This window comes from Procambarus clarkii, chromosome 89 (genome assembly GCF_040958095.1).
Source record: "Procambarus clarkii isolate CNS0578487 chromosome 89, FALCON_Pclarkii_2.0, whole genome shotgun sequence".
NCBI lineage: Eukaryota > Metazoa > Arthropoda > Malacostraca > Decapoda > Cambaridae > Procambarus > Procambarus clarkii.
In genome coordinates, this window is record NC_091238.1 from 18,075,879 (window position 1) to 18,100,452 (window position 24,574).

At 51.1% G+C, this 24,574-nt stretch overlaps 2 protein-coding genes across 14 annotated transcripts in view; one reads left to right on the forward strand and one right to left on the reverse strand.

Moving 5' to 3' along the window:
• Window positions 1-24,574, reverse strand: part of LOC138359177 (uncharacterized) — a 271,321-nt gene that overhangs the window by 73,508 nt on the left and 173,239 nt on the right. The window lies entirely within an intron of this gene.
• Ttc7 (tetratricopeptide repeat domain 7) overlaps window positions 1-24,574 on the forward strand; it is a 109,115-nt gene that overhangs the window by 56,899 nt on the left and 27,642 nt on the right. For 6 of the 9 annotated variants that reach the window (XR_011225836.1, XR_011225835.1, XM_069318140.1 and 3 more), the window contains one exon: window positions 2,327-2,418. The exons of 2 other annotated variants lie outside the window; for them this stretch is intronic. Coding sequence is in view for 5 of the 7 variants with exons in the window: in XM_069318140.1 (XP_069174241.1) it covers window positions 2,327-2,418 (92 nt within the window). In the remaining 2 variants the exon portion in view is untranslated. Of the gene's footprint in view, window positions 1-2,326; window positions 2,419-23,694; window positions 23,831-24,574 lie in introns of those variants that run through there. One more of the 9 variants, XM_069318141.1, reaches the window with a different exon arrangement.

The window sequence follows — 24,574 nt, forward strand, 5'->3', positions numbered from 1 at the left end:
CTCTCTCTCTCTCTCTCTCTCTCTCTCTCTCTCTCTCTCTCTCTCTCTCTCTCTCTCTCTCTCTCTCTCTCTCTCTCTCTCTCTCTCTCTCTCTCTCTCTCTCTCTTATATATGTATGTATATGCAAACAAGCCTGAATGGTCCCCAGGACTATATACAACTGAAAACAACTTTTGTGTTCCTCACGTGTGCCCCAAAGAATGAGGTGATTTGATAAAATGCTATGCCCAAGATTACCATCCGAGTGCCGGCGGGGAAGTGGTTCATATAGCCTCGGCTATCACTTCCTTTTGTCCGGTCGTGATGGTCAAGCGGATTAAGGCGTCCCTGTACATACCAGTTGTGGGAGTATGGGTTCGAGTCACTTCTGGGGTGTGAGTTTTCAGATGTATGTATATGTATATATTCCACGCGACCGCCACACTCTTTCCTAGTCATATTCATTATAGGTGGCGTGTAGCGTGGGCACCGAGCCAGCGGTGATGTGGGGTCACCTGACCTCTGGGGTCACACACACACCATCTCCCTGAAGGTCAGGCCCCGTCCTGGCATCCTGCTACGCTCAAATTGATGAATACGGCTCTTTTTGGGGTCGTCGGCAGCTTAGAGCATAGTTTATGTGTGGGTTGGTTGGTTGGGCCTCGTATGTTGTGGTTGATAAAGGTAGGAGGAGTCTGCAACCCAGACACAGGGCAACAGGGTGTGGTGGCAGGTAGGGTGAGGAGAGGGTGGAAGGCACACCGGGGGTGGTGGGGGAGGAGGTGGTGTAGTAAATGGTTGCTCTCTTAGCCTGGCGGACATTCAGCACCGCTACTGTGCCAGGTAAGTCCACCACGGGCTCACCATAGCCCGTGCTACTGGCCTCACTCCTTGTGCCAGGTAAGTCCACTACGGGCTCACCATAGTCCGTGCTACTTGGAACTTGTTCCGAGTAGCTGAATCTATGACAACAACAACATAGCCTGGCGCTTGGGTTGCCCTGGTGACGCTGTAAATCACACTGCCAGTAGTGAAAAGTGTTCGCAGCTTCCACAGGCTGGCTAATTGGTCGTGGTTAGTCTTGGAGTCCACGGGTAGAGTGCGCCAAGTCCTGACTATATTCAAGGTTGTCTTCTGACCTGGCTCTAATTCAAAACCTGGAAACAAGGTTATTTAGCTCCCTGTCAGGTCATACCAGCGTCGTCTCGCCGAATACAGTGTATTAGTAAGATTTTAAATCTCCTTAATATTGACTTTTTCTGTGCATTGGCCTCGATAGGTTAGGTGGGTTGCTTGGGATGGTACGTTTCTGGTCCTACAGTTGCATTTTTTTACGGAGTGGCGGATCAAGAGAACTGTCTGTGTAAAGATATGTCAGAGGAGGTATATAGGTCCCAAGGTTATATTTACCTGTTATTCAAGGTTATATTTATCTAGGGTACTCCCCATAGTACCACTCTGGGAAGTGGTACTCCTGTAATAAACGTATTACCGAACATTCTGAGAGATAAACATACACATTTCCTATTACTCTAAGTGTCTCTAGTTGCTGTTCTACATTCTCTGGGCTTACAGCAATGTTAGCCAACCTCTCATCTGGGTTGGACCTTCCCTTACCCTTATTCCCACAGGAAATTGTCTGGGGGTTAACCTTGATTAAGGAAATGTATGTTTATCTCTCAGAATGTTCGGTAATACGTTTATTGCTTGTGATGTGTGTCTATGTATGTATTAACACGATGTACTGAACGGGGTGAGAATAGCTTGAGCTACCTCATCCCTTTGTGTGTATTTTACCTCAATAAACTTATTACAATTTCAACCTTGATTACCGCCTGGAGATGCCACAGTGTGTGTGAGAGGGTAGGAAGACCTGGGGCCAGATTCACGAAATAGTTACGCAAGTATTTACGAACTTGTACATCTTTCCTCAATCTTTGACGGCTTTGGTTACATTTGTTAAACAGTTTACAAGCATGAAAACTTCCCAATCGACTGTTGTTATTGTTATAAACAGCCTCCTGGTGCTTCGGAGCACCACTCCTGTGCCAGGTAAGTCCACTACGGTCTCACCATAGCCCGTGCTATTTGCCCCGCTCCTGTGCCAGGTAAGTTACGGGCTCACCATAGCCCGTGCTACTTGGAACTTGTTCCATGTAGCTGAATTTATAACAACAACATGCTTCGGAGCTCATTAACTGTTTAGTAATTGTAAACAAAGCCGCAAAAGATTGAAAAAAGATGGACAGGTTCGTAAGTGTTTGCGTAGGTGTTTCGTGAATGTGGTAGACGTGAAGGTGTTGGGTAGAGGAGGCTGTGAGAGTAATGGTAATGTGTTGTGTTGCAGGGCGTGGTGTACCACTACCTGGGCCGGGAGAGACTGGCGGAGAAGACGCTCATGGACGCCATCAGGGTCGACCCTCACGACCACCACTCTTGGTAACTTTTCTTCTCTTGTGTCAGGCGGGCGGGAGCAGGCAAGCACAGGGAGTGAAGGTTTATGTGCAGTGAACACATCCACAAGGGCCGTGACGAGGATTCGAACCTGCGTCCGGGAGCATCCCAGACACTGCCTTAATCGACTGAGCTACGACAGAGCTCAGAGCTTTGTTCATTTGATGCATCACGTTAGTGTGATCTGTGTGTGTGTGTTTATGGGCAGTGTTTGGGAGAGGGGGGGAGGAACTGAATTGAACTTTCAGCGGAAAGGGCCAAGCCATTACGATTAGGAAGGGGGTCAGGATAAGGATTTGGGATGGGACAGGGGGGAAGGTGCCCAACCACTTGGACATGGAAGGGTGAAACGGAAAGGGAGTATATGGAATATTTTATAGAGAATGAGGGGGAGAGGCGGGAAATGGGTTGCAGTATAAACTAGGCCTCCTACAGGAGGCTCACTGCAGGAGACAATGTGGTGGTGGTGGCGGGCGTGTTGCTATTATTGGAGGTGGTGACGTCGGGAGGGAGGAGAGGCTCACCCGGTCCACCTAGGTATGGCCAGCAACAGGTCTCATGACTACATCATGAGGTGGAACGGCCCAGGGGCACGCTCTCTCTCACCGTGCCTGGTCACGCTGGCTCCCTGCCCCTCACCTGGGTATTGTCACGGTGGGGGGCCGAGGCCAGGCTCTGGGGGTATGGCCAAATGATACACTACACGAACAAATCAGGAGCTGCCTCGTATGGGCCAATAGGCCTTCTGCAGTTACCGTTGTTCTTATGTTCTTAAATCCACAAGGGCCGTGACGAGGATTCGAACCTGCGTCCGGGAGCATCCCAGACACTGCCTTAATCGACTGAGCTACACTACACGGTTCGACAAAAATAATTTTCTGACTACCAAAACGATACATTACCTTAGGTTAGGATGTATTAGTTCAGGCTGTGCTAGGTTAGGTTAAGTTAGGGAGACGCCTCGTATATATATATATATATATATATATATATATATATATATATATATATATATATATATCCACTACACACCAGTTCAATTTAATGCCTCACATTAATATATCAACACGAAACGATATAAATTTGAGAAGTGTAGACTTTTGAAAGAGGTGGGTAAATACTGGTTTGGGTACACATTTATGGAACACATTGCCGGGTAACTTGACACACAGGAAGGATAGTATGTAGCATGCCCAGGTTACACACATATATAATATATATATATATATATATATATATATATATATATATATATATATATATATATATATATATATATATATATATAGAGAGAGAGAGAGAGAGAGAGGAGGGCCGTGACGAGGATTCGAACCTACGTCTGAGAGCATCCCAGACGCTGCCTTTATCGACTGAGCTACGACATGGTAAAAAGAATATCAACCAGAAGTTCTAATGACCTTACTGGACCCTGCAGCCTCAAGGGACCCCTACTCCCTTGTTCTTGTTACTCGCCCGTCTTCCCTTCCTCTGTTGTTATAGATTCAGCTACTCGGAAGTTCCAAGTAGCACGGGCTATGGTGAGCCCTTAACTTACTTGGCACAGGAGCGGGGCAAGTAGCACGGGCTATGGTGAGACCGTAGTGGACTTACCTGGCACAGGAGCGGTGCTGTGTGTCTCCGATGTCCCTTACTCGGCCGGCTGCTGTCTTTATCCTGGCGTCTTGCCCCTTGCACCTATACTCCTTCCCTTTGCTCTTATTATCTGAGAGCTTCCCTGACCCATAGCTCATTGTAAGCCTTTCCCTTCACCAGCCCAACCGTTTTCATCTTGTTTGATGAGTAGAGTGATGAACTCGTCAGACTTCGATGGCGAGTGTTGAAAGTGGATTGGCACCTTCACCTGACTCTGTCCCTCTATTCCCTGCCAGGGGCCAGATTCACGAAAGCACTTACGAACGTGTACATCTTTCCTCAATCTCTGACGGCTTTGGTTACATTTATTAAACAGTTCACAAGCATGAAAACTTCCCATTCAACTGTTGTTGTTATTATAAACAGCCTCCTGGTGCTCCGGAGCTCATTAACTGTTTAATAATTGTAAACAAAGCCGCCAAAGATTGAGAAAAGATGTACAGGTTCGTAAGTGCTTTCGTGAATCTGGCCCCTGAGTCCTTTCTCACATGTCTTTCAAGTGCTATTTACTCATAGTGGTTTAGCACTTTCTCCTGATCATTAGCCGAAGCTGCACAAAGAAATCACAGTAACGTGATGTGTGAATGTCAGTAGGAGCCATGAGGAGGATTCGAACCTTCACACCGGGGTACTCCCAAGACCACTTAACCACGACATGCTCAGAAGCCATGAAACCCGGGATTAAATTTTAATTTAAATGTTTAAATTTTGCCCCGAGGGGCGAGTTTATTGGGCAGCGTCACTCATCCTGTGAGTGAACACATCGTCATAGTGACAGTATTGGGCAACGCCACTCGTCCTGTGAGTGGACACACCGCCATAGTGACAGTATTGAGCAGCGCCGCTCATCTTGTGAGTGGACACACCGCCATAGCAGCATGTACAACACTCCCAAATAGGAAGAAAACCCGCTGGGTTGTTCATCCTGTCACTTGTACCTAGACACAGATTGGCCAGCATCCTGCAGGCAGCTGCTGGCGGCTTTCATCTTGCCTTTGTTTCCCCGGCTCCTTCACAGCCTCAATTATCTTATCCTCGTCTCTGTGATATCATCTCTATTTTCTTGGAGTTTGTTAATGACATTTTCTCCTCTTTCATACGGGTCTCTTAGTGGGATTATAGAGCGCCAGGTAGCCGTGTTGATCTCTCCGGAGCGTCCTCCATCACCGGGGTAACACACAGCCCTCATTATAACCTCAGTTTTATGCCTCATATTGTAGCTGTGTCTGGGTACAAGTGACAGGATGAACAACCCAGCGGGTTTTCTTCCTATTGGGGAGTGTTGTACATGCTGCTATGACGGTGTGTCCACTCACAGGACGAGTGACGCTGCTCAATACTGTCACTATGGCGGTGTGTCCACTCACAGGACGAGTGACGCTGCTCAATACTGTCACTATGGCGGTGTGTCCACTCACAGGACGAGTGACGCTGCTCAATACTGTCACTATGGCGGTGTGTCCACTCACAGGACGAGTGACGCTGCTCAATACTGTCACTATGGCGGTGTGTCCACTCACAGGATGAGTGACGCTGCTCAATACTGTCACTATGGCGGTGTGTCCACTCACAGGACGAGTGACGCTGCTCAATACTGTCACTATGGCGGTGTGTCCACTCACAGGACGAGTGACGCTGCTCAATACTGTCACTATGGCGGTGTGTCCACTCACAGGACGAGTGACGCTGCCCAATACTGTCACTATGGTGGTGTGTCCACTCACAGGACGAGTGACGCTGCCCAATACTGTCACTATGGTGGTGTGTCCACTCACAGGACGAGTGACGCTGCTCAATACTGTCACTATGGCGGTGTGTCCACTCACAGGATGAGTGGCGCTGCCCAATACTGTCACTATGGCGGTGTGTCCACTCACAGGACGAGTGACGCTGCTCAATACTGTCACTATGGCGGTGTGTCCACTCACAGGACGAGTGACGCTGCCCAATACTGTCACTATGGCGGTGTGTCCACTCACAGGACGAGTGACGCTGCCCAATACTGTCACTATGGCGGTGTGTCCACTCACAGGACGAGTGACGCTGCCCAATACTGTCACTATGGCGGTGTGTCCACTCACAGGATGAGTGGCGCTGCCCAATACTGTCACTATGGCGGTGTGTCCACTCACAGGATGAGCGGCGCTGCCCAATACTGTCACTATGGCGGTGTGTCCACTCACAGGACGAGTGACGCTGCTCAATACTGTCACTATGGCGGTGTGTCCACTCACAGGACGAGTGACGCTGCCCAATACTGTCACTATGGCGGTGTGTCCACTCACAGGACGAGTGACGCTGCCCAATACTGTCACTATGGTGGTGTGTCCACTCACAGGATGAGTGCCGCTGCCCAATACTGTCACTATGGCGGTGTGTCCACTCACAGGATGAGTGCCGCTGCCCAATACTGTCACTATGGCGGTGTGTCCACTCACAGGATGAGTGGCGCTGCCCAATACTGTCACTATGGCGGTGTGTCCACTGACAGGATGAGTGCCGCTGCCCAATACTGTCACTATGGCGGTGTGTCCACTGACAGGATGAGTGCCGCTGCCCAATACTGTCACTATGGCGGTGTGTCCACTCACAGGATGAGTGACGCTGCCCAATAAACTCGCCCCTCGGGGCAAAAATTAAAAATATATATATATTAAATTGTAGCTCTTTCTGTCTTTACTCATCACCTGTTGCTTGTATTGTTCTTTTGAAATTTAGCAATTTAGTTACATAGTTGACCATATACATCAATACTATTTTACAGTACACAAATGTGCCGGGACACACAAGGAAGCCTAGACACAGTTGGTTTAGCTAAGTTACACCCTTGATATGCCAGGGGGGTAGAAATAGCCTAAGCTACTCTATCCCTTTGAGATGTATTTCTTGCTTATCTCAATAAACATACTTGAACTTGAATGATATGCCAGCACGGGCGGGGTGTGTGTAAACATACATAGGCCCGCGGCCCCCATGGGGTCTCCAGGATCCCCTGGGGGGACTTGAGACGCTTCTAGTGAGTTTAAGTAGTTTATTCTTGCCTTGTGGGAGAGAGAGGTGTTCCAGTGTGACGTAGGGGGTCCAAGAGCTGGAGCACAACACTGTGTGATGCTCAGTTGTTTACATGTGTAGTGAGCTAGTTGTATATAATGTTGAGCTGCGTGTTGTGCGTCCCATAATGGCGAGTTTGTTGTTTATTCTCTCTCACATGTGGCTATTCATTTGTGGAGTGCTCACTCCCTTGTGTTTATTTTCTGTCTTCCGTCGGGGGAGGTTGTAAAGTGGAAGGTGGAGGTTGTGGAGTGTGGTGGTGGTGGTGGTTGTGGAGTGTGGTGGTGGTGGTGGTTGTGGAGGGTGGTGGGTGAGTGCGAAGGTTCAGTATGGGTGGTGGTTCAGTAAGAAGGTGGGGGGGAGGTTTAGTAGGGGGTTGGAGGGAGGGGGGGGAAGGGTTGTGGATGTCGTCACAATGCAGTAGCTTTGCAGGGCTTCTTGCAGTGTGTCCCACACCTTAGCATTTCTCCTCCCCCACCTCTACCTTGTATCTCCCCATCCCAATCTCCACCACCCACCCTCACCCCCACACCTACCGCATCCACCCCATTCCACCACCACCCATCCATCCCAATACTCCACACACCCTAATCCACCTCAAGCTGTGTGGGTGTGGGTGTCGGGGCATGTCTGTGGGTGTCGGGGCATCTCTGTGGGTGTCGGGGCATGTCTGTGGGTGTCGGGGCATCTCTGTGGGTGTCGGGGCATCTCTGTGGGTGTCGGGGCATCTCTGGGTGTCGAGGCATCTCTGTGGGTGTCGGGGCATCTCTGTGGGTGTCGGGGCATCTCTGTGGGTGTCGGGGCATCTCTGGGTGTCGAGGCATCTCTGTGGGTGTCGGGGCATCTCTGGGTGTCGGGGCATCTCTGTGGGTGTCGAGGCATCTCTGTGGGTGTCGGGGCATGGCTGTGGGTGTCGGGGCATCACTGTGGGTGTCGAGGCATCTCTGTGGGTGTCGGGGCATCTCTGGGTGTCGAGGCATCTCTGTGGGTGTCGGGGCATCTCTGGGTGTCGGGGCATCTCTGTGGGTGTCGAGGCATCTCTGTGGGTGTCGGGGCATCTCTGTGGGTGTCGAGGCATCTCTGGGTGTCGGGGCATCTCTGTGGGTGTCGAGGCATCTCTGTGGGTGTCGGGGCATCTCTGTGGGTGTCGAGGCATCTCTGTGGGTGTCGGGGCATCTCTGTGGGTGTCGAGGCATCTCTGTGGGTGTCGAGGCATCTCTGGGTGTCGAGGCATCTCTGTGGGTGTCGAGGCATCTCTGTGGGTGTCGAGGCATCTCTGTGGGTGTCGGGGCATCTCTGGGTGTCAGGGCATGGCTGTGGGTGTCGGGGCATCACTGTGGGTGTCGGGGCATCACTGTGGGTGTCGAGGCATCTCTGTGGGTGTCGGGGCATCTCTGTGGGTGTCGAGGCATCTCTGTGGGTGTCGGGGCATCTCTGTGGGTGTCGAGGCATCTCTGTGGGTGTCGAGGCATCTCTGGGTGTCGAGGCATCTCTGTGGGTGTCGAGGCATCTCTGTGGGTGTCGAGGCATCTCTGTGGGTGTCGGGGTATCTCTGGGTGTCGGGGCATCTCTGTGGGTGTCGAGGCATCTCTGTGGGTGTCGAGGCATCTCTGTGGGTGTCGGGGCATCTCTGGGTGTCGAGGCATCTCTGTGGGTGTCGGGGCATCTCTGGGTGTCGGGGCATCTCTGTGGGTGTCGGGGCATCTCTGTGGGTGTCGAGGCATCTCTGTGGGTGTCGGGGCATCTCTGTGGGTGTCGGGGCATCTCTGGGTGTCGGGGCATCTCTGTGGGTGTCGAGGCATCTCTGTGGGTGTCGGGGCATGTCTGTGGGTGTCGGGGCATCTCTGTGGGTGTCGAGGCATCTCTGTGGGTGTCGAGGCATCTCTGTGGGTGTCGGGGCATCTCTGTAGGTGTCGGGGCATCTCTGTGGGTGTCGAGGCATCTCTGTGGGTGTCGAGGCATCTCTGTGGGTGTCGAGGCATCTCTGTGGGTGTCGGGGCATCTCTGTGGGTGTCGAGGCATCTCTGTGGGTGTCGAGGCATGTCTGTGGGTGTCGGGCATCTCTGTGGGTGTCGAGGCATCTCTGTGGGTGTCGAGGCATCTCTGTGGGTGTCGAGGCATCTCTGTGGGTGTCGAGGCATCTCTGTGGGTGTCGGGGCATGTCTGTGGGTGTCGGGGCATCTCTGTGGGTGTCGAGGCATCTCTGTGGGTGTCGAGGCATCTCTGTGGGTGTCGGGGCATCTCTGTGGGTGTCGAGGCATCTCTGTAGGTGTCGTGGTGCCCGTGTCATCCCCCACGACACACACTCCAGCCATGAACCCCGGGAACGCCTCAAGACAGAGTATCAACTTTATTATTTGACTGGACCACCAGCACACCTCTTCCTTGTGTGTGGCTCTCACCCCGCTCTCGGCGCTCGGGCGTCCTAGCCCCAAGGGTTCGATTCCCGGCCGAGGCAGAAATGGATAGGTAGAATTTCTCTCGCCCCTGATGCCTCTGTTTACCTAGCAGTAAATAGGTACCTGGGAGCTAGACAGCTGCTATGGGCTGCTTCCTGGGTGCACGTGTGTGTGTGTGAAAAAAATTAGTAGTTAGTGACAGTTGATTGATTGACAGTTGAGAGGCGGGCCGAAAGAGCAGAGTTCAACCCCTGCAAAGCACAACTAGGTGAATACAGCAACAATCTTGCACAATCTCTGCAGCAGTGTGCGTATGTATGAATATTATGACACAGGAAAGAGAAACATGCACGACATATACAAATCAGGGGATTAAGTGGACCCGACCACGCCACCTTGTGCGGCAACCCGTCCTCACGCCAAGTCCATTCCACCCAGCCGTCGACCCCAAAGACGCACTCATAAATTGCTCTTCATTCAGAATAGGAATTTTCTCAAATATAAATTAATATTGTTATATGTTAGCCTACTGTGTTATATTTAGGCATTGGTTAGGTGTTTAGGTTCTGTTGGCGATTATTTGTAATACATGGGTCAGGCATTTTCAACGTTGGGGTTCGAACAGAAGTCGTCAGCGAAGCACGTGTTCCGGACGTGTTCGAAACGTCATCAGTTGTCAGTCGTGTGTAAACCGTTTTTCATTCATAAACACCCCGGGGGGGTTGGCGGGTGCATGGAATGGACTTTGGGCTTTTGTTTATGAGGTTGGGCTGTGTTTTCTGACCTCTGACCTGCTTGTGACCCGTGACCTGGTTATGCCCATGACCTGGTGTGTTGTTAATAGACGTATAGGTCCTCGAGCCGCGCGTGGTGGGGGAGGGGGGGAGGATAGGTGATGAGCAAATAAAGTGGGGTAGTTTGTGGGAGTTATTGACTACCGGTGAGCTGATGGGGGGGGGGGTAGTTAGGTTGGTAATGTGGGCACTTGAGCCTCACCACCCAACCCGTTCTCCCACTTGCTTTTAGTCAATATTGGCTCATTTAATAAGTGTATATGTGACATACTAATTGATTGTGAATATTTTAGTTTAGCTTGAAAAGCTTCATAGAAAACACCGACCTCACCTAACCTTCTTAGTATGTTAAGATAAGCATCTTATTGCTTCTTATTTACAATTATTACTAAACCTATCAACGGTATAGGTTGGGGCACCCACACCACCCTGGTGGTGGTGTGGGTGGTGTGTATGGTGGTGGTTGGGGAGTAAGTCAGGTGTGGACACGTGACTCCCAAGACTGGAGTCGCTGGTACACGGGGTAACAAGGGATACGAGTCCTAAATATTATTCCTAACTGCTCTTCAACAATCGAAAACTTCTCCTGGAAGATCGACAGCAAGAACCTCATACTCCCAATTATAAATGACCTAATTGCTGCACAGAGTAAAGGGTCTCTAATCTCCTTTGTATGGATACCTTCACACATAAATATAACCCATCATAATGAGACAGACATTGCAGCCAAATTAGCGTGTAACATAGATAAAGTTGAATTAGATCTAGGTATCCCCATCTCTGCTGTCAAAACTATATTGGTCCGAACACTCAGGTCTGATAGGAAAGAAATTGCTGACTCCCAACGACCTGAAAGTACCAGTATAAAAAGCTATGATTTGTTCAGACCTGAAACCTATATTTATAGGCAGCACAAAACGTGGACCAGACTGTGCGACACAGTGGTTGCAAGGATCAGGTTGGGTTACCGTTACCTGTGGCAGGTGGCTACAGGTGACGGGTCTCCCAATCCTGAGCACTCCACGTGCAAACTCTGTGAGCAGGAACTGCGGCATGATCTCCCACACTACATCACTGAATGCCCAGTTATTAGACCTTTCAGACTCGTTGGCATGAGGTACCTGGAGCTTTGCAATTACTTTATTCACCCTCGTGTTCTTGAAGATATCCTCATAGTGTACCCAAAATTTGCCAGTGCAGGCTATTAAACATATGGCCCTGTATGACTAACCATCCTGCGAGATGGGGGCTTTTATTACCACTGTTACCTTACTCTTGTGTTGATGATATCTTCATAATGCACCCAGAGTCTGCCAGTGCAGACCACTTATCACGTGTCTCTGTATGACTAACCATCCTGTGTGATGAATACCCTGCACTCCCCTTCATATAGTCTAGGGTAGCTGCACAAATGCTCATATACATTTAATACTACTACTACTACTACTAAAGCAAGGGTAGGAAGAGTGGTAGAGGACCATAGAGCGCCCATGTGAGCCTCGGGGCTTGAGGCCAAGTCAGTGCTGCTCTCTCTACAGTAATTGTAACATGGAGTTTGTCACCAAGTGTTGAGGTACTGGTGAACCTGGCAATGATTTCATTCGGGCATGAATTAGGTGTTGAGGCTGGTGTTGCGGGGGGGGGGGGAGGTGGTGGTGTTGGGTGGTGTTGCGGAGGGGGGGGGTGGTGTTGGGGGTAGTGGTGGGATGGGACTGTACGCGCGTGCGTGCGTGAGTGTGCGCGCGCGTGTGTCTGGAGAGAATGGTGCAGGAGGCCCAGTAAGTGTACCGCAGCGTCGCCCCCCCCCCTCCCCCCACCCTCTCCCCTGTGGGGCCCCGCCCACCTCCCTCTCTCTACCTCTACCTCTCTCTACCTCTACCTCTCTCTACCTCTACCTCTCTCTACCTCTACCTCTCTCTACCTCTACCTCTCTCTACCTCTCTCTCTCTCCACCTCTCTCTGTCTCTCCACCTCTCTCTCTCTCCACCTCTCTCTCTCTCCACCTCTCTCTCTCTCCACCTCTCTCTCTCTCCACCTCTCTCTCTCTACCCCTCTCTCTCTCTACCCCTCTCTCTCTCTACCCCTCTCTCTTGCTATCTTTTGATGTGTGAAGTAAGGTGACCAATCACAGGAAGTGATAGTGGCAACATAGCCGTGGACAGCATGTGTTGAGAGCACGAGGCTACACCCTCCTCCCTCTAACACTGCTTCCCCTCACATCCCATGGAAGACCTGCAACACATGATAAAATACATATACACACACACACTCAACACATGTAACATACACACACACACACTCAACACATGTATCATACATATACACACACACACTCAAAACTTCCCTTACGATGTAATTGCTAAAACAAAAACAATTCACGAAAGGAATTACTGTCAAACTGGGAGGGTGGATCTTCAATTTCTTATCAGGTGACTCACAGGTGGGGCTGGGGAGCATGAGGTGACTCACAGGTGGGGCTGGGGAGCATGAGGTGACTCACAGGTGGGGCTGGGGAGCATGAGGTGACTCACAGGTGGGGCTGGGGAGCATGAGGTGACTCACAGGTGGGGCTGGGGAGCATGAGGTGACTCACAGGTGGGGCTGGGGAGCATGAGGTGACTCACAGGTGGGGCTGGGGAGCATGAGGTGACTCACAGGTAGGGCTGGGGAGCATGAGGTGACTCACAGGTGGGGCTGGGGAGCATGAGGTGACTCACAGGTGGGGCTGGGGAGCATGAGGTGACTCACAGGTGGGGCTGGGGAGCATGAGGTGACTCACAGGTGGGGCTGGGGAGCATCAGGTGACTCACAGGTGGGGCTGGGGAGCATGAGGTGACTCACAGGTGGGGCTGGGGAGCATGAGGTGACTCACAGGTGGGGCTGGGGAGCATGAGGTGACTCACAGGTAGGGCTGGGGAGCATCAGGTGACTCACAGGTGGGGCTGGGGAGCATGAGGTGACTCACAGGTGGGGCTGGGGAGCATGAGGTGACTCACAGGTGGGGCTGGGGAGCATGAGGTGACTCACAGGTGGGGCTGGGGAGCATGAGGTGACTCACAGGTGGGGCTGGGGAGCATGAGGTGACTCACAGGTGGGGCTGGGGAGCATGAGGTGACTCACAGGTGGGGCTGGGGAGCATCAGGTGACTCACAGGTGGGGCTGGGGAGCATGAGGTGACTCACAGGTGGGGCTGGGGAGCATGAGGTGACTCACAGGTGGGGCTGGGGAGCATGAGGTGACTCACAGGTGGGGCTGGGGAGCATCAGGTGACTCACAGGTGGGGCTGGGGAGCATGAGGTGACTCACAGGTGGGGCTGGGGAGCATGAGGTGACTCACAGGTGGGGCTGGGGGAGCATCAGGTGACTCACAGGTGGGGCTGGGGAGCATGAGGTGACTCACAGGTGGGGCTGGGGAGCATGAGGTGACTCACAGGTGGGGCTGGGGAGCATGAGGTGACTCACAGGTGGGGCTGGGGAGCATGAGGTGACTCACAGGTGGGGCTGGGGAGCATGGTGACTCACAGGTGGGGCTGGGGAGCATGAGGTGACTCACAGGTGGGGCTGGGGAGCATGAGGTGACTCACAGGTGGGGCTGGGGAGCATGAGGTGACTCAGGTGGGGCTGGGGAGCATCAGGTGACTCACAGGTGGGGCTGGGGAGCATCAGGTGACTCACAGGTGGGGCTGGGGAGCATGAGGTGACTCACAGGTGGGGCTGGGGAGCATGAGGTGACTCACAGGTAGGGCTGGGGAGCATCAGGTGACTCACAGGTGGGGCTGGGGAGCATGAGGTGACTCACAGGTGGGGCTGGGGAGCATCAGGTGACTCACAGGTGGGGCTGGGGAGCATGAGGTGACTCACAGGTGGGGCTGGGGAGCATGAGGTGACTCACAGGTGGGGCTGGGGAGCATGAGGTGACTCACAGGTGGGGCTGGGGAGCATGAGGTGACTCACAGGTGGGGCTGGGGAGCATGAGGTGACTCACAGGTGGGGCTGGGGAGCATCAGGTGACTCACAGGTGGGGCTGGGGAGCATCAGGTGACTCACAGGTGGGGCTGGGGAGCATCAGGTGACTCACAGGTGGGGCTGGGGAGCATCAGGTGACTCACAGGTGGGGCTGGGGAGCATCAGGTGAGACAAGATGATTGACACAGCAGACGAAAGAAGTTAGGAGGGTCGTGAGAGGAGGGGGGAGGGGGGGGTAGCTGTTCCAGAAGGGAAAGGTCAAGGTCGTTTAGGGGGGGGGGAGGTGTGGTTAGAAAAAGAGTGCTGGGGTGTTAGAGAGAGGGTGAGGGGTAAGACAGGTCCTGGGGTGAGGGGTGAGGCAGGTCCTGGGGTGAGGGGTGAGACAGGTCCTGGGGTGAGGGGTGAGGCAGGGCGTGGTGTAAGGGGGGGGGGAACGGACGAAGGCAATCCTCCAGCAGCCAGCTTAAATCGCATGAACTGTGAAGGTGGGGGGGGGGTGAGGGGGGGAAGGGGGGTGGTGAGAGGGGGAAGGAGGGGTGAGAGGGGGAAGGGGGGGTGAGAGAGGGGAAGGGGGAGTGAGAGGGGGAAGGGGGGGGTGAGAGGGGGAAGGGGGGGTGAGAGGGGGAAGGGGGGTGAGAGGGGGAAGGGGGGAGGGTGAGAGAGGGGGAAGCGACCACGGCATTAAACAGGGGGAGGGATATAATATTGGGTCATTTGTTAAGTGTGAGCGTGTAATAGTGTGGGTGTACCGGGTGTCTTCCGTCTTATCCATTCCATTTGATCACTTCACTTACATATTCCTTTGTAAGTGAAAGGAATCGATCCCCTTGTTCAATCCAACCTTATACTGAGCATTTCTATTAACCTTGTTAGTTGCCCTTGAGAATCATGTATGTCGTTATCATGTCTCTTCAGGCGTGGCGAGGTTAATTAAGCTCCTTTAATCATTCATCATAGTCCAGTTTTCATAACTCTGGTTTCATGCTTCTTTGGGTTGGGAAGCTTGTGTGCCATATTGGGGCGATATGATCCAAAATGGCTCTCAAATTCGTCCAGTACGGTGTTCTGTAGGTGTCCTGTCCTAGCTTCCTAAATCTTGTATACATGTGTCACTTTTGAACATGTTCATGATGATATCCTATTTACACGAACGTCTGCTGCTAGCTTGTATATAGCAGTCTCGTGTGTCTATAAGTCTAGTTAATGGCTTCAGTCATAGATGGAAGATATAGTCCCTCACTTCTTCCCTCACTCCTTGCCCCTCACTCCTTCCCTCACTTCTTCCCTCATTCTCAGCACCGGTGTTGTGATGACTTACCTTCTCTAAAGCATATTGCTGCCTGGAGACGAGGTTTGCCCTCTTATCCGGTCCGTCTAATTACCACACGCTACCACAAACTACACAAACTTCAGAAAGCTTCCTGGCAATACGTTAGTAATGAATAAATATGATATATTTACTCATTATAATGTTGGTGCTGAATGTACAACACGAAAAAACATAATTTTAATCTGAAAAAGTATCTTTTTATAAAGAAATTAGACGAAAATATAAAGCTGGTGACGCCAAATCAAGTCGACGATCCAAGCTTCGGTTATGTTAGGTTAGGTTTGGTTAAGTTAGGTTAGGTTAGGATAGGTTAGGATAGGTTAGGTCAGCCTAACTTAATATATCATATTTATTCATTACTAACGTATTGCCAGGAAGCTTTCTGAAGTTTGTGTAGTTTGTGGTAGCGTGTGGTAATTAGACGGACCCCTCTTATCAAGTCTTGGCGGGTGCAGTCATCTATAGTCTATAGGTGATTCATTAATGTGCTACCGGTCATCCTCTCAAGTACTGTTCAAGGACTGTACGCGACTGCCTCTTGTCTTAAACATAGTTATTGTCTTCCATTCCTTATAGATATCTTCTTTGTTGAGATGATGATGTAGATCGTTGTGAATGGCATGCTGAGCTGCTCAGTGCATTTCTTCAGGATCATGGAGGCATTTTATGATTTGTTATTGTCTCATCCAGGTCTTCAAATTCGTTCCTTACTTTGCTTCCACGTGTGTTTATAATCCTCTTGATCTTGTCCTTCCTTATAATTTGGGTTTAAATGTGAAAGCTACCTAAGTTTTCCGTTGAAATACTTCTCACACATTTCGCTATCATTTTCTGTGTGCCCTATATTCACCGAGGCCAGAGGTCTTCACTCTGTTGTGGTTGGGGGAGTAGTTTTGGTCAGTTTGCCTTGTAACACTGTTATCTGTGTACCGCTTCTCTGAGAGTAGTGTGTGTGGGGGGGGGGATGGGGGCAGGGGGGATGGGTGTGGCGCGTCTTAGTGTCCCCGTATAATCACCTGGTCTTGGCCTCCAGCAGGGAAGGGTGGTTCAGGTCTAACGACCTGGTCCTCGTAATTATATGCCCGCCACATTTTTGTGGTGAGAATCATTCTAGTGCGTAATAATGTGTAAGTGTTGACGGTGCCCCGGGTGAGTGGGGGGGGGGGGGAGAGGGTTAGTAGGGGCAGCCAGGCTCCCCAAGTGTGAACTGGGGAGTATTTCTTTCTTTATCTTTCTCTCTTTTCTTCATTCATTTTACACGCGCGCAAAAATACGTCAACAATCATCCATTGTTTTGTTTAGTCCTTTATTAAGCATACCCATACCGTGGGCGGCGGTGGAAAGGGGTTACAAAGACACATAATGGGTTCACGGCCTGAACCCCACCTTCATTTATCTAAGCAAGTAACAAAATATTGTGAAACTAATTCCACTTTTAACACACACACACACACACACACACACACACACACACACACACACACACACACACACACACACACACACACACACACATGAGACTGCTATACAAACTTGAGAGGCAGGCAGGAGTAAGCGGAAAGGCCCTAGTATGGGTGAAGAACTACCTAACAGGAAGGAGCCAGAGGGTAATGGTAAGGGGCGAAAAGTCGGACTGGCGAACAGTAACAAGTGGAGTACCTCAAGGATCGGTGCTGGGACCAATCCTCTTTCTAATTTACGTAAATGATATGTTTACAGGAGTGGAATCATACATGTCAATGTTTGCAGATGACGCAAAATTAATGAGAAGAGTTGTGACAGACGAGGATTGTAGGATCCTCCAAGAGGACTTAAACAGGCTGCAGAGATGGTCAGGGAAATGGCTACTGGAGTTTAACACCAGTAAATGTAAAGTTATGGAAATGGGATCAGGTGACAGGAGACCAAAGGGACAGTACACAATGAAGGGGAACAGCCTACCTGTAACGATTCGAGAAAGAGACCTGGGAGTGGATGTGACACCTAATCTAACTCCTGAGGCACATATAAATAGGATAACGACAGCAGCGTACTCTACACTGGCGAAAATTAGAACTTCATTCAGAAACCTAAATGAGGAAGCTTTTAGGGCGCTTTACACTGCCTACGTGAGACCCGTCTTAGAGTATGCCGCGCCATCATGGAGCCCCCACCTGAAGAAACACATAAAGAAACTGGAGAAGGTTCAGAGGTTTGCGACGAGGCTTGTCCCAGAGCTACGAGGGATGGGATATGAAGAGCGGCTGAAGGAACTGAACCTTACGACACTAGAGAAAAGAAGGGAGAGAGGAGATATGATATGGACATATAAAATACTCAGGGGAATTGACAAAGTGGAAATAGATGAAATGTTCACACGTAATAATAACAGAACGAGGGGACATGGGTGGAAACTGGAAACTCAGATGAGTCACAGAGATGTTAGGAAGTTTTCTTTTAGCGTGAGAGTAGTAGAAAAATGGAATGCACTTGGGGAACAGGTTGTGGAAGCAAATACTATTCATACTTTTAAAACTAGGTATGATAGGGAAATGGGACAGGAGTCATTGCTGTAAACAACCGATAGCTAGAAAGGCGGGATCCAAGAGTCAATGCTCGATCCTGCAAGCACATATAGGTGAGTACACACACACACACACACACACACTGAGCCCGATAGGCTCAGGAATCTGTACACCTGTTGATTGACGGTTGAGAGGCGGGACCAAAGAGCCAGAGCTCAACCCCCGCAAACACAACTAGGTGAGTACAACTAGGTGAGTACACACACACACACACACACACACACACACACACACACACACACACACACACACACACTCACACACTCACACACTCACACACTCACACACACACTCACACACACACACACACTCACACGCTGTTTGTGTGTATTAAATCTATCCAGCGTGGACTGGTCGGATTGAATTTTTTTTTTTTTTTTGAGTAAAGAGGAAGGAGAGGCATAGGTGAAGGGAAGTATAGAAGTGGGAAATACAGTGAGAGGTATGAAAGCAGGCGGGCTGTCCGCCTTGCTAACACGATGTGTGGGTGTTGACTCATACTGGTCGGATGGGAACGTGTTCTCATCTGGATAGATTTGCCTGGTTACCTGGTTGATGGGGTTCTGGGAGTTTTTCTACTCCCCAAGCCCGGCCCGAGGCCAGGCTCGACTTGTGAGAGTTTGGTCCACCAGGCTGTTGCTTGGAGCGGCCCGCAGGCCCACATACCCACCACAGCCCGGTTGGTCCGGCACTCCTTGGAGGAATAAATCTAGTTTCCTCTTGAAAATGTCCACGGTCATGTTGATCGAGCGATCAAAATGTTGCGATCGAGCAGAAATATTATTTTTACCAGTGATGCATTGTAATTGCATTTGTATGGAACAAATGAATCACTTAAACTGGATGCAGGAAACTTAGATTTTACTGTGTAGGTGGGTGGAGTGGTTTCACAGCAGTTGGGGGGGGGGTTAGGAAGCATGGGGTGTAGTGAGAGGGGGACATAAGAGGCCGCATTACCTAGGTCACCGCTAATGGGTGTGGGGAGGGGGGGGGGGTACTATTGGATGTGTGGGGTGGTGGTGAGTGTAGGGAAGGGGGGAGGTGGGGGTGGTATCAGTACCGCACCACCTCAACCACTGCAGGATACCTTACAACACCCTCCACCACCACCCCTACCACTACCACCCAACATTCCCCCACCACACCACCACCCAACATCCCCCCACCACTACACACCACCACCACTACACACCACCACACACACCACCATTACTGGAGACTGGAGTAGGTCACTGGAGACGGGAGACCTACCAGAAATATGGAAGACGGCTAATGTGGACCCAATATACAAAAAGGGTGACAGACAAGAAGCACTGAACTACAGGCCAGTGGCCTTGACTTGTATACCATGCAAGGTGATGGAGAAGATCGTGAGGGAAAAAAACTAAAATCTGGTCTTCGTGACATATCACCAACATGGGTTCAGGGAGGGTAAATCTTGCCTCACTGGCTTAATAGAATTCTACGATCAGGTGACAAAGATTAAGCAAGAAAGAGAAGGACTGCATTTTCTTGGACTGTCGGAAAGCCTTTGACACAGTACCTCATAAGAGGCTGGAGAAACAGTCAGGAGTAACTGGTAGGGCGCTCCAGTGGATAAGGGAGTACCTAAGCAATAGGAAGCAGAGAGTTACAGTGAGGGGTGAGACCTCAGACTGGCGTGAAATCACCAGTGGAGTCCCACAGGGCTCTGTACTTGGACCTATCCTGTTTCTGATATACGTAAATGATCTCCCAGAGGGTATAAACTCATTCCTTGCAATGTTTGCTGACGATGCCAAAGTTATGAGAAGGATTAAGACAGAGGAGGACAGCTTGAGGCTTCAAGAAGACCTGGACAAGCTGAAGTTATGTAATAAAGATAGGTGTAGGCAGCAGGAGACCAGATACACGGTATCATTTGGGAGATGAAATCCTTCAAGAATCGGAGAGAAAGACCTGGGGGTTGATATCACGCCAGACCTGTCACCTGAAGCCCATATCAAGAGGATAACATCAGCAGCATATGCCAGGCTGGCCAACATAAGAATGGCCTTTAGAAACTTGTGTAAGGAATTTTTCAGAACATTATATACCACATATGTCAGACCAATCCTGGAGTATGCGGCTCCAGCATGGAGTCCATATCTAGTCAAGCATAAGACTAAACTGTAAAAGGTTCAAAGGTTTGCCACCAGACTAGTACCCGAGCTGAGAGGTATGAGCTACGAGGAGAGACTACAGGAGTTAAACCTCATGTCGCTGGAAGACAAAAAGAGTTAGAGGGGATATGATCACCGCATACAAGATTCTCAAAGGAATTGATAGAGTAGATAAATTGAGTGCCCAAATGAGCCATAGAGTCATTAGAAAAACCTATTTTAGTGTCATTGACAAATGGAATGCATTGTAAAGTGATGTGGTGGAGGCAGACTCAATACACAGTTTCAAATGTAGATTTCTATTTCTGGAGCTCAATAGCCTCCAGAATCTGTACTCCAGTTGATTGACTGTCGAAACGCGGGACCCAAGAGCCAAAGCTCAACTAGGTAAGTACCGGTAGGGGAGTACACCAGACAGTCTGGAACACAGGCTCCCAAGGTAAACAGAATATTAACACCCAAGTTGCTGGTCGACGCCTCTTCTCCCCACCCCTAACCCCCCCTTTCCCATTCCCATTTTCCCCAACCTCTTCCCCAACCCACCCCCCCCCCTCCTGTTCTTCCCCCCCCCCCTCCAGCCTCCAGGCCCCTCCTACCCCCACCCCAGTGTCTGGTCTCCCGAAGTTTGGTGGTAACTGCGTCGTCAGTGGGGCCTGTCTCCTCCCTGTTGCGTCTGGGGAGTCTGGCAACACCACCAACGGGGCGACGCCGCCGCCACACCTGTCTTCTCTGCTGTAGTCCCTGGCCTGTAGGCCTCCCTGGCCTGGCCATGTCCAGGCCACGCCCAGGAGCTCCAGACCACGCCCAGGGGCTCCAGGCCGTGTCTAGGGGCTCCAGGCCGTGTCCAGGGACTCCAGGCCGTGTCTAGGGACTCCAGACCTTGTCTAGGGGCTCCAAACCGTGTCCAGGGGCTCCAGGCCGTGTCCAGGGGCTCCAGGCCAGGCCCAGGGGGCTCCAGGCCAGGCCCAGGGGTTGTAGGTCGGTCCTGCACACTAATCCTGCCTATTATGTACATAAACCTAAAATTCGTCATCTTCACCTACCCTGTAAGGACGCCCCTGTGCTTGCCGGCCTTCTAGAGTACTGAGGGGAGCCAGCCACCTGGATTTTACTGCAACAGTTGGATACCAGTTAAGTATTTCCGAGATCCTTATCGCGGGCATCCATGGCCTGGTCGTAGGACCAGTCTCGTTCATTTAAGACCCGAATTCGAATCACCGATGATCCTAGTGAAAGAAGTCCTATACATCTTGTAATAATTCCGCTGCATCTGGACCCTTCAGTCTTGTGAATGATCGGGAGGCCTTAGAACTCTTAACCTTCCAGCCTGGAGAGAGTGAGCAGGAGCGCTCTGTCATCTTCCAGTATTCCAGAGGCACTGCAGATCCCTGGACGCTTCCAACCTTCCAGAATGCCCAAACGGCTTCTCCTCCACCAATAGTTGGATCTCATGGAGTTTGTTGATACGTTAATTTGTGTTGTGGTGAGGCTTCTACATCTACCTGTCTGGAATGCTTGCCGCTCCTGTACCGTCATTACTACCCCCCAGCCTCCACCACGCTCCCGCCACCACCGACACTTCTGGCACTCATCACTCCAGGGGAAACTCTTGCTCCTCCGGCACCTGCTGAGCCGGAAGTCTGCTGCAGCAGCTGTCGCGGCGCGTGCAACAAGTTGAGCTCTGCAACGGTGGGCTGGGTGGCGTATTGCGGCCGGCGGGGCGGTGCTGCCACCTCGTGGGCCCGCCCTACACCTGCTGGCTCGGGCCCTCACGGCCGCAGCAACAGCGCCACAGCATCACCACCACCACCACCACCACCACCACCACCACCAGCATCACCACCAGCATCACCACCACCACCAGTATCACCACCACCAGTATCATCACCAGCATCATCATCAACACCAGCAGCACCACCACCAGCATCATCACCACCAGCATCACCACCAGTATTATCACCAGCGCCGTAGCAGCAGTAGTAATAATTGGATGCCGAGTTGTAGACCAATAGGCGGGCTGTGTTTGAGGGCGAACTAGTATGGTAATGTTACAATGAGCCAGCGGGAGGCCAAGCTTGCAAGCCTGCTAACAGTGTAAACAAACAGACAAGACAGTGACACAGACTGAAGCAAGGGGCATAAGACAAGGTAGAGGGGAATGGGAGGAAGCGCCAGGACAGAGGCATTAATGCACACAACACAGAAGTTACAAGAGAGGGCTGAGGGTCAGAAGGTTGTAAGGCTAGAGCGACACACCTGGGGGCGGGTGCTGGTCTGGAAACATGGTTGTTGCTCTGGGAAACAAATTACCTGGCTGCATTTATAGACGTGGGGGTCGCCGGATTGTTTCAAGTGTAGGTTAGACACATACATGAAGAAATTTGGGGTGGATAAAAGTGGGAGCTGCCTCGTATGGGCCAATTTGTGTGTGCACGTGATTCACTTAGTTGTATTCACCTAGTAGTGCTTGCGGGGGTTGAGCTCTGTCCATTTTGTTTCTGCCTCCGACGGGGATTGAACCCGGACCCTAGGATTACGAGTCCAGAACCCGGTCCACTCAGCTATCAGTCCCCGTATGTGTGTGTGTGTGTGTAGTGAAGCTTTTATGTGCCATTCGCGGGCGTCAGCTTTTGGGCCCCGCCTTTTTAGCTGTCGCTCGTCTAATTCTAATACACTGGCTCCTGATCTACACCTCTTTCATAACTATTTGCTAACTTATGTATTCCTGTTACTCCTTATGGTGGTCTTGCTCTTGGGTTTAATATTTCCTTACATCCCTATGACCCAATCACTTGGATTGGCTAGTGCAGTGACGGTCTCGCCTCTCGCAGGTCCACGTTCGATCCCCGATGGTCCAAGTTGTTGGGCATTATTATTTCCTTCCGTCATATCCCAGTCCTTTGTTCTCGTACCCCCCCCCCCCCCCCACCAAGTGCAATATAGCCATATACTGACTTAGAGAGCTTTCCCTTATCCTGATTTTCCCAGTGCCATATAGTCATAATGGCTCGGCGCTTTCCCCTCATAATTCATTCATTAGAGCTGTTTATACTGGATTTATGTAAATATATATTTATGAAAATACTGGACATTTAGTTTCTATTGTGAATTTGAGTTGCTCGAAGCCTCACTGTGGTGTGTAGAGTACATGTGAACTGTGTACTTACCTAATTGTGCTTGCGGGGGTTGAGCTTTGGCTCTTTGGTCCCTCCTCTCACCTGTCAATCAACTGGTCATGTACTCATATATGTGTGAGGCCAGGAGGTACTTGGTAGCGTCAGTGACACCTGTCTGTAGGTTGGTACACGCCTCGTGACTGGCCGCTTGTCTTGGGTTTTGGTCACCATCTTTACCGTCTTGTAGGTGCTGGGTGAGTCTTGCCGCCGTCACCTGTCACTGCTGGAGGCCAGCAGGGCTCACGTCTGGCAACACTACACCTCATGACTACCAAACAAAAGTTACCAACTTTGGTGGGTACGAATAGACTGAAACCCAACTATTATATGTGCTAATTAACGCTACTAAATGAATGTCCTCTCATTGTGTGTGTGTATGTCTCTTTCTCTCTCTCTCTCTTTCTCTGTCCCTCTCTCTCTCTCTGTCCCCCTCCCTCTCTGTCCTTCTCCCTCTCCATCTCCCCCCCCCCCTCCACAGGCGGCGAGCCTGAGTGCTTCACGCTGAGACTCCCTCTACTAATACTATTATTCTACAGCCCCGAGTGCCCGCCCGCCTGTCTGACCACCTCCCTCCCGCCCACCTCGTCACCCAGTGTGTATTCACCCGTCCAGCACGTGACCCACAAACTAGTGTGAGGGGCTAATACTAACTGCACGAGTGGCTAGTATATGACACGGCCTAAACCTGCATTATTGCACACAGTGTCGCTATCTGTACGTCGTTTCAACGTTAATTTGACATACGCGAGGAAATCACACTAACGTGACATATGAGCGAGACATTCAAATTGGAGCCATGCGGGGATTCGAACCCTCGACCCGGGGACTGCCAGTGGAGCACCTTACCGCTGGAGCGCGGCGTGGTAGAGGTTGCACAAGCTGCCGTTCCACAGCAGGCTTCAGCTCTGGGCCTCCAGATTTCCTTAGATTCTTTGGAATCCCAAATTGTATAACGTTTAGCATGTGGTGGTGGAGGGGTGAGGTGCGTGGCGGGGAGGAGCCGGGGTGGGCGACCCATCCTCGACTCAAGGCCATTCCATCCAGCGGTCGACCCCCAGCCCGTCCTC